The sequence below is a fragment of the Gavialis gangeticus genome, unplaced genomic scaffold (genome assembly GCF_001723915.1).
Source record: "Gavialis gangeticus isolate Ggan-Ray unplaced genomic scaffold, GavGan_comp1, whole genome shotgun sequence".
NCBI classification, from domain to species: Eukaryota; Metazoa; Chordata; order Crocodylia; family Gavialidae; genus Gavialis; species Gavialis gangeticus.
In genome coordinates, this window is record NW_017729009.1 from 20,694,477 (window position 1) to 20,708,602 (window position 14,126).

The 14,126-nt window shown below is 36.8% G+C and overlaps 1 protein-coding gene across 1 annotated transcript in view; it reads left to right on the top strand.

The window, feature by feature from the left end:
• The window catches only part of CBLN4 (cerebellin 4 precursor), a 17,462-nt gene extending 6,451 nt beyond the window's left edge, over nucleotides 1–11,011 (top strand). Inside the window, exons 2-4 of the mRNA XM_019510214.1 lie at nucleotides 1,470–1,586; nucleotides 4,715–4,850; nucleotides 4,942–11,011. Coding sequence (XP_019365759.1) covers nucleotides 1,470–1,586; nucleotides 4,715–4,850; nucleotides 4,942–5,273 — 585 coding nt within the window. The 3' untranslated portion in view covers nucleotides 5,274–11,011. The remainder of the gene's footprint in view (nucleotides 1–1,469; nucleotides 1,587–4,714; nucleotides 4,851–4,941) is intronic.
• The last annotated feature ends 3,115 nt before the right edge of the window (nucleotides 11,012–14,126 follow it).

Here is a 14,126-nt window from a genome sequence, read left to right on the forward strand (position 1 = left end):
TAGCCATACTTGTCCATTCTTTCTGTTCTAGCTAGCATGAGAAAGACTTTTTTTTCGCAGGCCTTGTCTATTATGCAAAATAGCTAAGGAGAGCCAAGTCTTTGGGATGATCCCACTAGCTGGGGAATTGATCCAAATAAATTCCTGAGGTTCAGAGAATCGTCTACTCAGCTCAGAGATAGGTAACCACTGGAGGGGGCCTGTCTTTCACCACAAGATAAAGACAGCTGGTGCTTGGAATATTTTACTTTTATTCACCCTGTTGTCATTAACCTTTCTGGTAGATAGGGAAACATATGGAGTTGTGGAGGAGACAAGGGAATGTGCAAAATATACGAGTGTGAACCATTACTAAGTGTAAAGGAAGATACAGGGAGGGGAGGGAAATGCATGCCCTCTGGTTCATCCGGGATGTCTAGAATTTAAGTGTTGTGTGCAGAGATAGCTTGAATTAAATTTCAAATAATTTTTTTCACTTCTAAATCTCACAGCTTTGTAATATTGCTGTTTTTATCTTGGCCATACATATTAAATATGCACACCCTGGCACTCATATTTCATATACAGGCTCTTGTAGTAGAACAGGTCCAAAGTAATTGAGATAGATAGTTTGCTTCCTATATCACATAGGAATGGATTATAAATTGTCATGACAACCGGAGAACTTTACATCACTCAGGGTAATTTAGAATGTCAGAATTAAGGAAACTTCCTGATTTTACTTATTGTCCTTTTGAGAAACATATTTTCCTTACAAACCCCAGAAAATACAAATGAAAAACAAAGAATAAATAATTTTGCAAGGAAGAAGACTTTGGTCCTTAATGATGGCACTTTAGCATATAGAAGATGTACTTTTTTGATGTCTTTCCCTTTGTTATTTGTTGTCAACTATTGAATCAAGCCTTAATTGCTACTGAAGTGTTAAAAAAGTGATATAGCCAGTTCTTGTAAATCCATGGTCCTATAGGTCAGTCATGTATTTTGCCAGCTCAGTCGACCTTCAAACCATTATATTAATTATTTCATTCACAGATCTATTACTATGTAGCTTGATCTATGGATGACCATTACTAAATGGCCAATTCTAAGAGTCAATCATAGAATTTCTGGTGTTTTGATGAGGTGTTTTGGGACTACAAGACAATTTTGTCGTTCCCCCCCGCCGCAATATGTGATATACGCACAGGTAGACTTAGCATTTGGAGGCATCTACAGGCAGCAAGAAGAGACAGGTATTTGTATTCCAGGTGATTTTTATTCTGAAGTTATACAGGAAATCACAAATTGGAAATGAAATCTAATAACTTTTCGTGCAATATTTTAAGTGAGCATAGTAAACCATAAAAAACTGTACAGTTAGATGGGGAAAATGGTATAGGATGCCTTGCTTCTACTGCTAATTCTTTATACATTTATGTAGCATGCAGTTCTCATATTAATTCCCATGCTGTATTCTTTATTTGTAGATCCTAGTAAATGTGGGCAATTTTTTCACGTTGGAGTCTGTCTTTGTAGCACCAAGAAAAGGAATTTACAGTTTCAGTTTTCATGTAATTAAAGTCTATCAAAGTCAAACAATCCAGGTATGTTGATTAATTATGAAAAAAAAAGCGTTTTCTCAATGTAAATTATTTGCAGCCTAGAGCAAGAAAAAAGTCGTGTCTAAACCAAATGCTGTTTGACACCATTCAGCTAAAACCAGCCGTGTTAGGGGACAGTGAGCACCGCTGTGACTTTATGCTATGTTACATTCCATAATTGAGCAATATAGTGAAGTCATTTGAAATGATCAGCTATAAAACGTATAAGGCTAGACCCTCGAGCTGATCTGACTTTTCATTGCTTCATTATTATGTCAGTTCACACCAGCTGAAGATCTGGGCGAAAATAATAGATTGAAGGGTCACTTACCAAGAAAATGCACTTTTAAATCAATTGTAAGGATATTGATAAATGTCTTGTACTATAGAAACAAAACTCAAAAAATGCATTGTGACACCATAGATCTGTTGAAGAAATGGATTTGCTGAAGGTCATGGCTATTTAAGGTAGCTTCACTGCCCTGTAAGTGTAACGCTGTGATAACTACACCCTAGTAATATAATTATACTATGATAAAATGAAGACAGTGTTGGAAAATGCACAAAGCCATGCTGCTTTTTGTAATGTGACAGCAGCACTGAGCTCGCAGTTCAGAGTTATATACATACCAGCTACCGCCTCCAGGGTCTCCAGTATCCTCCCACTAGCTAACATGCACCTCAGCGTCAGAATAGGAGGCTGCTGCACAGTCTCCTGTGCCACATGTGCTATTCTAGGGCTGGAATAGTAGCTGCAGCTTCTCCATGTTTCCATCCATGGAGACCATTGGATCCATGGAAACATGATTTGTGGCTTTTCCCTTGATTTGTATCTTTATTAATTGTGGTCTTCTGAACCTGGCTACAAAGACCTTTCTTGCAGCATGCATCCTTTAGTAGCAGCTCAGCCTTTGGGCTGCAAGTACAGCTCCCATGGAGAATTTATATAATACAAGTGATTGGTTTGATAAAACATCCACATGAGGGGTAAATTTTACCCTAAACATATGCAGTGAAATCTTTGCCACGTTAAAGTCAATGGACTTTTATGGAGGCAGAATTTCATCCTTACACTACTTAAAGGCTATATACTCTGATCAAACTCCTCCCCTCCCCTTTTTTACATCTGATGAAGCATGAAACATCTACAATCACTCTCAGGTGATTCATTGTCTAATTGTTAAACATACCTATTGTCAGAGAGAGTGAAAGTGTACATTTTAGTATAGGATGAAGTAGGGCCAATTCCATTATGGGAGCAATCTATTTCTCATATAATTGCAACTATAATTCCATGTGCTTCATGTACAGGGGCTCAACAACTCAAACCTGAGAGTTTCAGAATAGTAACAAAAATGCAACTAAATTATGTGATTAGGAGTAATTTCACAGGCCAGCATTTTCCAAAGTGACTAATGATTTTGGGTGAATAACTTAAGACTCCTGAAAAGGGCCTGGCTTTCAGAGATTGTGGAGCTTTCTGAGACACTTCACAAGGAATGATCCAGCTGATCTCAAAATTGGGTAGTCAAAAGCTAAGACTCTCCAAATGACTAGTAATTTTGAAAAATCTCTTGTCTCATCACTTTAAAACAGCATAATGATGGTTAGCCACAGGACCTTTCTACTCCCCCATACTGGGGTAAAGCAGGAATAAGTGCATTAAAGATAGTTGATGTACACCATGGCAAAACCAGTGTAAAACAGAAGAACAGGTCTAAAGCCTTTATTTTGCACAGATTAATTTGTGCAACAGATTCAGGTGGTGCTAGTAGATGGCCATTCATTTGGATTAAATAAAAAATGCAAGACTACATCCTGTGGAGCTGCTGAGCTGCAGCAAGCCCTTGCTTTACTGGATAGATTCAAATATTTGAGAGGGGGACAGGAACTAAGCATGTTATTTGTTCAGCACTGTATCAAGGCCAGCTCCCATATGCCCATCAGAGCAGCCCGAAGTTGCAGCTGCTGCAGTAAGAGTCACATAGTGGCAAGGGAACAGGCAAAGAGCAAACCTGTAGTGCACTTTTTGCATGTGTCACAGCTAAGGAAGGACTGACAGCGCTATCAGCCTGAGCCTCAGCAAATACAGACTTAAATGGCACTAAATTACCTGAGGGCTTCCCACATAAGTGATATTACCATGCCCCTGAAACATCTGTTAGTGCCATTAAGTATCATTAGACTGAAATTGGTTCCCTGGAGACATCTGATTAAATGGGTTTCCCAGATAAGCAGATCCCAAATTAGGGCCAGATTCAGCAGCTCTGACTCATGTTGAACAACAATTTACTTCAGTAGTACTCCCACTAATATTAATGACGGTACACATGGGGTCAGAATACTTGGTATGAGTAAGCATTTCCTAATTTACCCCTCTGTGACTGCATTATAGAAAAAGAGATTACAACAAATCCTCCATCCTATCCCTATTTATAATGTATCCCTTTGCATATCAGGGGGTTCAAAGTCTAGACATTTCTGTGCTACAGAGATACTTTACTGAAAAATAAATTGACATTTTGGAATAGTGTATAAAGATGATGCTTTGTGCAAAACTGAAACAAACCTGTCATAAAAAATGGAAGGGACCTACATCTTACCTGCAGTGAAAGTTAAATGTACCTTTAGTACTCACTGCTGAAAATCCCATTAGGCACTTCTTTGCATTTTGGGTGCCTAACACCTTTGAAAGTCTGGCTGAAAGTGCCTCATATACAGATATGCAATCAGGAAGTTGTACATTTCCATACTCCATGCCAATGAAGCTTGAAAAAGCTTGGGTTAAATTGAAATAAGCTGGTTGGCTGCATCTTGCTAGGTCAGTTTACTCACGTTTAAAGCCCATGTATCAGTATCATTCGGAGAAACTAGCTAATCCCATTGAAATCAATGAACAGTATCCCATGGATTGCAGTGATCTTTGGTTCAGGTTCATAAAACATTAATATGTCTGACCATAAGGCAAACAAGCAAATTCACCTTAAATATTAAGTTTGAAAGGGAATAGTATACAAATGCTGGATAACTGGCTTCTAACCAGGTCACATCACTCCCTAGATACTATTTGGTGATATATTCCAATGCTTCTCTGGTAACTAGAGCTTTCCAGTTTCTTTTTTTCTTTTTAGGTTAATTTGATGCTAAATGGAAAACCTGTCATTTCTGCTTTTGCTGGGGACAAAGATGTTACTCGTGAAGCTGCTACGAATGGAGTCCTGCTCTATCTAGACAAGGAGGATAAGGTTTACCTGAAACTAGAGAAAGGTAATCTGGTCGGTGGATGGCAGTATTCTACATTTTCTGGCTTTCTGGTCTTCCCCCTGTAAAATCAGTTTTCCCTGTGACACCCATCCAGGTGTGGACCAAACATTGCCTTTGTTACATGAAGATCATTTTATCATCATTGGATTGATGTTTCTTTATTGGTTTCTCATGGGTGAATATGGATTCTATTTATGGATTTTGGCCCTATCTGAACTACTCCGAAGTTTCAAAGAATTTTGTGTGTTGAAATACAGTATATTTGGATTGAGACTTAAAGCAGACAATAAGTATCTATGCTTAATGTTACAGTCTAAAGCTGCCTGCAAGATTTATTCGGTTTTCATTTACTGGACTTATTGGATTCATGGGAGAAGTGGATTTTCCTTTGTTTTAAAAAGACTGGCAACCAGGTCTATAATTTAGGAGATTTTGAGTTCAGACTTCAATCAAGAGTTAGTGTGTTGCTGCCAAAGAACTGTATATTGATATATTGGTTATACATGTTTTTGTTCATTTGGACTTAATTGACATAATTTATTCCATTGTCTTGAGAAAGGTAATCATTATTGATAAGTGAGTGACTTTATTTCTCCTCTGTGTGTAGTGTGCTTGATGGTTCACCTATATAGTTACTCTCCATCAATGATCACGATGGAGACTAGACAACTGAAAGCTAAAAGGTCATGGTTATGTTTTAATTGGACCTGTAAGGCATTCATATTTTCCATATGGTATTTTCTAATAACAAGAGCATTATAACACTAAAAAAAAAATCTTATCAGGGTTAAAAGTGATCAGTCTGGCACAACTCTGCAAAACAGCTTTGCCCTGCAGGAAATCTCACACTTGTTCTTCAACTTTAATTAACATGATTGATAATAACCACTTTATTAAAAACCTGTGGGATTCCTTCTGTAGACATAACCACTTTATTAGCTGGAGATGAGTCCCCATGTTTGTAATTATGTCTATTTTTCAAACCTTCTGTTGTGTTAAAGGTATCATCTGGTTTTGCCTTAACTTCACAAATGTATATAATTATAGATCATCTGTTTAGCAAATAGTAAGTCCAAATAGCTGGTACCTAACTTGGTGCAATATTTTTTTTGGCTTTTTGTACAGGTCATATGAATTCATACATTTATTTAACATGTCACTGTTACATAATAAATGTTACTATATATTAGCTGGTTTTTTTGGACCTCTGGATTTTGGAAATACATCTCATGATATTTTTTTATGGGATAAATTATTATATGCAAAGTTTCAGCTTTTTAAATTCATAGAAACTGTGCCAGGAGGCAGGCAACTTATGTTATAGTCTACTTGGGCAGAACCCTATAGCAGTTGTGATTAGCTAGAAATGACTTATGCCTTTTACTTCTGAAACACTTAGTGAAATCCTCATCCGATTAAAGTGAATGGCAAAATTCCCAGTGACTTCACTATAGGGTTTACTTCAAAGCCCATTGAAGCCAAGCCATAACTGCTGGAATGGTTCCCACTGACTTCAATGGTTTTTGGGCTAGACCTTTGTAGTGGGTTTTAACCATTCAGAATTAAAAGCCAATGCAGTCAAACTGACTATCAAATGGTTTATGGTTATCTTAATGGGTGTGCTAGCAAAATTATCCTGTATATCCAAAACGAAGCATTTGCACTAATGGAAATTTAGGTGTTGCATGGACTGCTGAGTCTGACTACAATTTAGAGATAATATTGATACTCTGTGAAAATGAGAGTAGTTGGGGCTACCTGGCATATTGGTCTTTTAGATAATGTCTGTGGAAATCAAGGAAAGGGTCCTATTGACTTGAACAGTTTTGATGATTACCCTTGTGGTAATCTTTTGCCACCTTCTCTTTTCAGCTTTGTATAGTAGGTCATATTTTTCCTATTCCTGATAACTGGCATTTCAGAAAGTCAATCAGTTGGTGGCCTGAGCCAAGTTCACTGATGCTCTTAAATACAAGTGGCATTGAATTCAGTGGCATAAAATTGGGTGTACATGCAAATGTTTGTTAAAGAATGGAACTTAATATTTTGGTAATTATAGATCTTGGAGGTGGGGGAGGGGGTGGAGAAGTCTGTAGGGGCCATGGGGAGGAAGAGGTAGAAGAAGGCCATGTTGATGGCAATGTTCCCAAATCGAACTTTTTAGGTCATAGTTCGGTAGGTAATTGGAGCATATGGCCAGGTGGCAGATGTTTTACATCTTGTAAAATATGAACATATTTGTCATGACAATTAATCAAAATATATCACCAAGTGAAAACAAGTACATATATTAATTAAAAAGTAGTAATATGGTGCATAATTTGCATGAAATATGGGAATGATAATTGGTTTCTTTGCCCAAGGAGTTGATTTCCAGAAAGGTATATACATAAGATCTACAAAACCTCATCATTATATAAAAATATGATGGACTACACTGCAAGCAGATTTGTGGAAGAAATAAGGGATAAAAAGTAGCAGTATGTATTTAATATATTGTAAAGTGAGTTTGGTATTTAGGTTCTATCTCATCTGTGAACAGCCTGGTAAATGTAAGTGTTTTAACTTGTGAACATATCATTTCTTCAGGGGTATCTTTAGCATTCAGCCATGACACTAGAACATATTAATGTGCTGTTGACTCCCTTTGGCAAAACATTTCTGGCTGCTTCGGAGTCATTAAAATTTAGCAAGGCAGCCTGGAAGTTTATGAACATATGGAGATATGTGTTGATGCAACTTCCCTGAACTTTCCTTTTCAATACTGAATATCTAAATTATGTTGCTTGAATTGACCAAAAAAGTGCACACAAAAAAGTCAGGAAAACTACTTTAACTGCTAACTTCCTATTTTCTATTTGTCCACTGAAGATTCCTATATCTTTATATGATCTGTAATCTCAGCAACTGACTTACCTCAAAACAATGTCTGTAATGGTGGGAGACGTGGGCATCCAGGCATATTTCATCTTTAAAACATAGCAGTGAAGTTTCTAGCAGCATGTTCAAAGTGACAGTGAATACGGCCAGCTCTGAGAAGCCTTTTGGGTACAGTACTCAATACATCTTCATCATTTGGAAAGACCAAAGTTCTTTGAACTAAAATCTGTGACATGATCAAGTTTTGCAGCTCAGTGTTATCAAATATTGTTCTTGATAACCTTACTGAGCTCTTTCCAGTAAGGTCTATAATATAATAATAAAATTAATATTAATTAATGAGTAAAAGACTTACAAATATACAAACTAGTCTATGACAACTAGAGACCTTTAGAATCTTTTATTGTGTTGTTCTCTCCGCCCCATGGCAATGCTACAATGTGTCTTTTTGTTTTGATAGAACATAAAGAAAGATACTAAAATGTCAACTAATACTGAAGGTTAGTGAGTGTTTTTAAAAACCTTTGAAAATATTGTGTCTCATTAAAGATATAATATAAGATTAAAGACAGCCCTGATGCACTACCAGGTAAAGTTTAGGGGTGCAATTTGGACTCAGCTAAAAATGGACTCAGTAAGGCTGATATTTCACCTTTCATATGTCTCCAAGCTGCAAAATGTGTATGCATACACACACACACACACACACACACACACACACACTTCGCTATTTGTCTCCCTACAAAATTTATGAATGACTTAAGAGAAGAGGTAGGCATTGGAGGGTACAAACCTGCGTTACATTTAAATCGACCTAATCACGCTTAGGTCAATATAAATGCCCAATTGTGCAGGTGTTCAGAGGGTTTAATTTGGCCAAAAATGGCACGCCTGATGTAAATTAGTGCACCTCAGGAGGTGTGCTAATTTAGATTGAGAAAAGGTTAACTGATCTAGGAGGAGATTACTCAAAGGGCTGCATTCAAAGCACAGTTCTGGGGCTGGGCTTACCCCAGTCCCAGTCTCCACTCTTCTCACTTGAACTAAGCTATTTTTAGCCCCTGACCTTCCCCCTGGCGGACCTGCCAGACCCTCCTCCCACCCCAAGTTGCTTGCATCAGGCTCCCCACACTGCTTCTGGTAGTATGGAGTGGCTGTGCACACCCATCCCGGTCATGGTTTAGGTGGCTTGAAGTAAACCGCCTAAGCCTAGACTGGGTGTGGTCAATTCTTATTCACACCTGCAGTGTCCAAGCAATCTTTCTGGAATAAAGACTGAGTTACTAATTATGTGTGAGGTCTCAGAATAATAATACCTAGCTCCTATGTGTTACTTTTCATTACTGGGTGTCAGAGTGCTTTACAAAGGATGAGTATCACTGTCCCCATTTCACAGATTGGAAACTTGAGGCACTGATTAGGAACATGTGTAGTTCAGATCATCTGGATGAATGTTGGTTTTCTATGCTTTTACACCAGGCTTTTCCTTAAAGAATCTCATGGAATCTACCAGGAAGATCCAGGGTCACTTTTTTACACATGCCTAAGTTATTTAGAAGCCTAAAAATAAAATTTTCAAAAGTGTCCAAGTGACTTGAGGTCTCGGACCATGAAGTCATTTAAGACTATTTGAAAAAGACTATGGACAAAATTGTCACATAGACACCATGTTGGCTGTCAAGTATAAAAATGAAAATGAAAACCTGCTGAAATGTAATTCTTTATCTATTGCTATTAAGAAATATATTATTTGTTATATTACATTCTAGCACTTTTCATCTTCAGAGCATTTTACAAGTGCTAAGTAATTTTTACCAGATCACTAAGAGGTAGATAGGTAAGTATTACTACCTACATTTTATAACTGGGGAAACAGAGGCAGAAAGATTCACAGATTTGTCCAAGAGTCAAAGTTGGAAACAGAACACAGTAGCTGCTGTCACTTAGTCCTGTACTCAGTTTTCAGGACCACACCTCTTTCTGTATTAATTTAATGAAATGAAAGGCTAATCTGAAATTGCACCTCACATTGGTGTATTTCCTCTTTACATTATTTAGTCTATCATTTTTTAGAAAGCTGCATAAGATGCAGCAGAACAATTGCAAATATACAACAAAGCTAGCAAGTAGCTAACTCTTTTTTTTTGCAAGTACAATAAAAAGGACGCATATGCAGTGAATATAGGACTTGTTATGTCCAGAATTTAGGATAGGAGAGATGAATGCAAGAGGCACGATGGCATGGAAGCTCAAGCCATTAACATGAAATACAGTTTGAAGGAAGGAAACAAGACACTATTTATCTTTACTATGTTTATAAGTGTCTCTGCGTTAGTAACGTTTACCTTGGCAGTTCATTATAGCCGACCTCTGTATGGTTGAACCTCTTCATAATATTCAAATGCTTTGTCTTTAAAAGACCAGTTTGAATGGAAAGTGAAGTATAAATAAATGAACATCCCCAGTGACAGAATTTATGGTTTGTCACAGGGCACAGTATCATATTTTTTGTGCTATTGTGCAGATGAAAAGAGTTCCATTGAGAAAACACATTTTCTTAGACACTGAGCTGAGAAGTTATTTATCTGTTGCTGGTTAGCTGAGAAGTTATTTATCTGTTGTTGGTTAGCACTGAGAAGAAAAAAAATCCTTCCTACCCTAAAGCACTAAGGGAAACGCATACAAAGAAGGATGATAAAATCAGCTGCTATTATATAAGTGATGATGAGAATAATGGAAATCTGGTCTGAATAGTCTGTTTAGTGAAAGCTGTGATCTAAGGCATTTCATAGTTTGGGGGAGGGAAAAAGCTGGTTGCATCTTTTTCTTTTCTCCTTTTTTTTTTGCAAGTATGTTTTTTTTTTCTCCTTTGCCTTGTGGTTCAGCTTAGCAGTAAAAGCTTGTGTTCAAAATGAGCTAAATCTTCAGAAAACTTTCAGTTCTGGAGGAAAATGGAGTGAATCTTTTTACTTGTATTTGATATGGGAAAGAAGTAGGGGTGGGGGTGGGGAGGGAAGAACCAGCAAAAAATCAAAAGTTTATACCCTGCAACTTGAGTTAACCTAAACACATTCTTGACCTATCCTCAAATATGGTAGGTTGCCTAGATCTACATAAATATGTATGCTGAATATTTTTCTACAGTGAATGATGTAATGATGTATCCCTTTAAGTCCACTGTATTGTAATGTGAGAACTCCAGAATTACTTGAAGGAAGTACCTGTAAAAGAGTGGAGTAAAAGAAGTGCTGGAGATCTGCAAATAAAAGAGCTTTAACCCTGTACCTGTTTGTGTGTGTGCCTGGATTTACTCTCACAAGACATTGCAAGCAACAGGTTGGTGGGGGCACTTTGGCATAGAGGACAAGTGAGTATCAGAACGTTTTAGTGTATGGATTGTTGTACTGGAACAGGCACATGATGCATTGCAGTGTAATTTGTTTTCAGAGGACAGTTAAATGTAATATAAGGCCATGATTCAGAAATATGGCATCAGTGAGAGTAGGTTTGGGCCCGTTCAGGACTTGACTTAAATGGACTGATTTCAAAATGAGGGTTTATATATATTTCCCCAAACGACCCACTTTTAAAATCTCTTTCTATGTTTTAAATTAGCCTTGTGACTGTCGTAAGTGCTATTAATGTTGCTTGGATGTAGACATTCGCATGCTAATATTTCAGTACTATCTATCTATCTATCTATCTTTGCGTGTGTATATCTATATATAGATATATATTTATTTATTTAAAAGTAATGATTATGGCTTCATTTTAGACCATTCTTTGCTAATGGCCATCTATTCCTAATGAACATATGGGACGTTAAAAGTAATCTTTTTAGGTAACAATACCTTAAATTTATGTAGAAAACTTGACTTGGTAAACAGCAAGGCTAAATGTCTTTAAATTTAAAGGCATTCAATTAAACAGCAAAGCTAATTAAAATAAAAATGGATCTATGCTTTACAATATAACTAAACATAAAGGAGTAAAATTGATTCTGGCTTTCTCCCATGTTCTTGTGAGCCTCAGTAGAAAAATATAACTGCAACTTCTTGTTAGAGAATGTTAGTGGCTCTTATGGCATAATAGTAGTTACAACATTGGTCATTCTCTCCTTGAAGTAAAGGCAGTGTTTATTCTAATGAAGTGAAGCTTAATGAAAGAAAGAATGATGGCAGTATTAAAAGCATTCTTCTGGCATAATAATTCTTCTGCAGCTCTTACAGAGTTTCTCAGTATCCCTGAAGACCTGATCAGTTGGGTAGTTAAGCTATGAAATATATTCCTTCTTTCGGGGTTCAACAAGTTGTCCTCACAGTATTCCCCTTGAGAGCTGGTCAGGAAATTATCACAGAAATAATTTTCTTTTGGAGAGTGTCATTGCAACCAAACTCTTCCCTTTTTCTTTTCTTTTTTTGCAGAGTTGTATATATTCTGATTAAATTGTGTTGGCCTACTGGGGAAAAATGTTGTAGAATGTTTTATTCTGACCTTTTCTGGACAGGTAACTTTCATTTTTGATTTCAAAATTACTTTTCATTTTAGAATTGCTATTTATATAAAATAAAAATAGGGAAAGGACTTATAATGAAATAAAATCATTTGAATTTGTCAAAAACATAGATCGATCTAAAAATGTTTTTTCTAGAGCTTCATTTTGCACAAAAATCACAACAGTTCACTTTTCCAATTTTGATTTTGGATTTTTTTTTCTTTAAATTTCAACATCTTTTGCAGGGAAGAAGATCTATTTTACTCCCTTGTCCTGTCATGAGAAGGAAAGAGGACGAAACTTAATATAGATTACAGTGGATGGAAATTCAAAAGCTCACGTTCATTTTCCCCATCTCATCAGCTAACACAGTTGCCAACACAGTGTATTTAACTTCAGGCATGGAAATTCCTGTTTCTTATCAGATGATCACTGAATTGCTACAGAAGATGCCAATGAGCTTTGGAATTGCCTAGAAAGCTCTTCTGCTGCAAATATGGTCCTCCCAAAACATGACCTCGTCAGGGACAGAGGACTGTAGATAGGAAGTAGTCTTCAAAGTCAAAGAGGGGAGCTTAGTTGCTTTACTAAAGAATATGAGATCAGTATATTACTGCTTACTGTGGTGCAAGGGAGCAAATATTCTAGAAAGTGTCTTCACTGGATGAATCAGAAAATATGCATTTTAGCACTGATTCTGTGTCACTAACAGCGATGGGAATTTTGTCTTAAAAGAGCATAAAAATAAACACGCTGAAGTTTTAAGTCTAAAAACTTTTCACCATGGAAAACACACTTTTTGGATGGTTTCATTATTAGTTCAATAATACATTCAAGTTGAATGGAAAATTTCCTAAAGCTTTGTGATACTTGTCCTTCCCTTTGACATAAGGATGGTTCCATATTTAGCATGTGATATCAACAGTTATTTCCCTTCCTGTCCTCACCTTGGCTCCATATTGCCACACAGAGTTCACCCAGTCCTGAACAACTGATTCAACATAGTTTAGAGTCATGCTATCAAGCCAAACTCACTTAAACACTCCTACACTCCAGTGTATCTGCCCCTTCATTCAGCAGGTGCCAATCACTTCAAGCACTGGATATTTATAGTTGAACCATGTCTTGGGCACTGTGACAAACTGTGACCAACACTCAGGATAATGTATCAAAAATGGCTTAATTTCTAGTGAACCTTGCCTGATCTATGGTTCTGCATTAAAATCAAGCACAACTCAGGAGTTTCAGAAGTTTCACTCTCAGGGTATGGAGTCATGTAGATGCAACCAAAAAAAATGGCAACCAGAACTTTTGTAAATGAAACTTTTAAATTTGACCTGGTTCTTGGAGCAAATATAATCTAGAATTTTAGACAAGTGATACATATAGCAATGTAGTAGAAAAATACGGTCTAGTAGATTCTAGAGAAACACATATCTAGTAGAGAATTCATTCTGTGTGCACATGCACGATCATGGGAAATGAGGTTCTTATATACTTTAAGTAAGACAAAGTGTGTCTGGCCACCTGATTGGATACATACACTATTTTTTGGATACAATCAAGTATACTTGTGTGCATGTACTCTTTCTCAGCTTCTCCATGGATCCACATCTACATTCATCCCCTCATGTTATTATATATAATCTATACTATTATCAATACTCTGTATTTGTGTGCACGTTCTCTTTCTCAAGTTCTCCATGAATCCACATCTATCTATACATTCATCCCCTCATACTATTATATATATATAATAGTGTAATAGTGTATATAATAGTATGAGGGGATGAATGTATAGATAGATGTGGATTCATGGAGAAGTTGAGAAAAAGAACGTGCACACAAATACAGAGTATTGATTCTCAGTGGGATTTTGGAATTAAAATGGAATCCAAAGAACA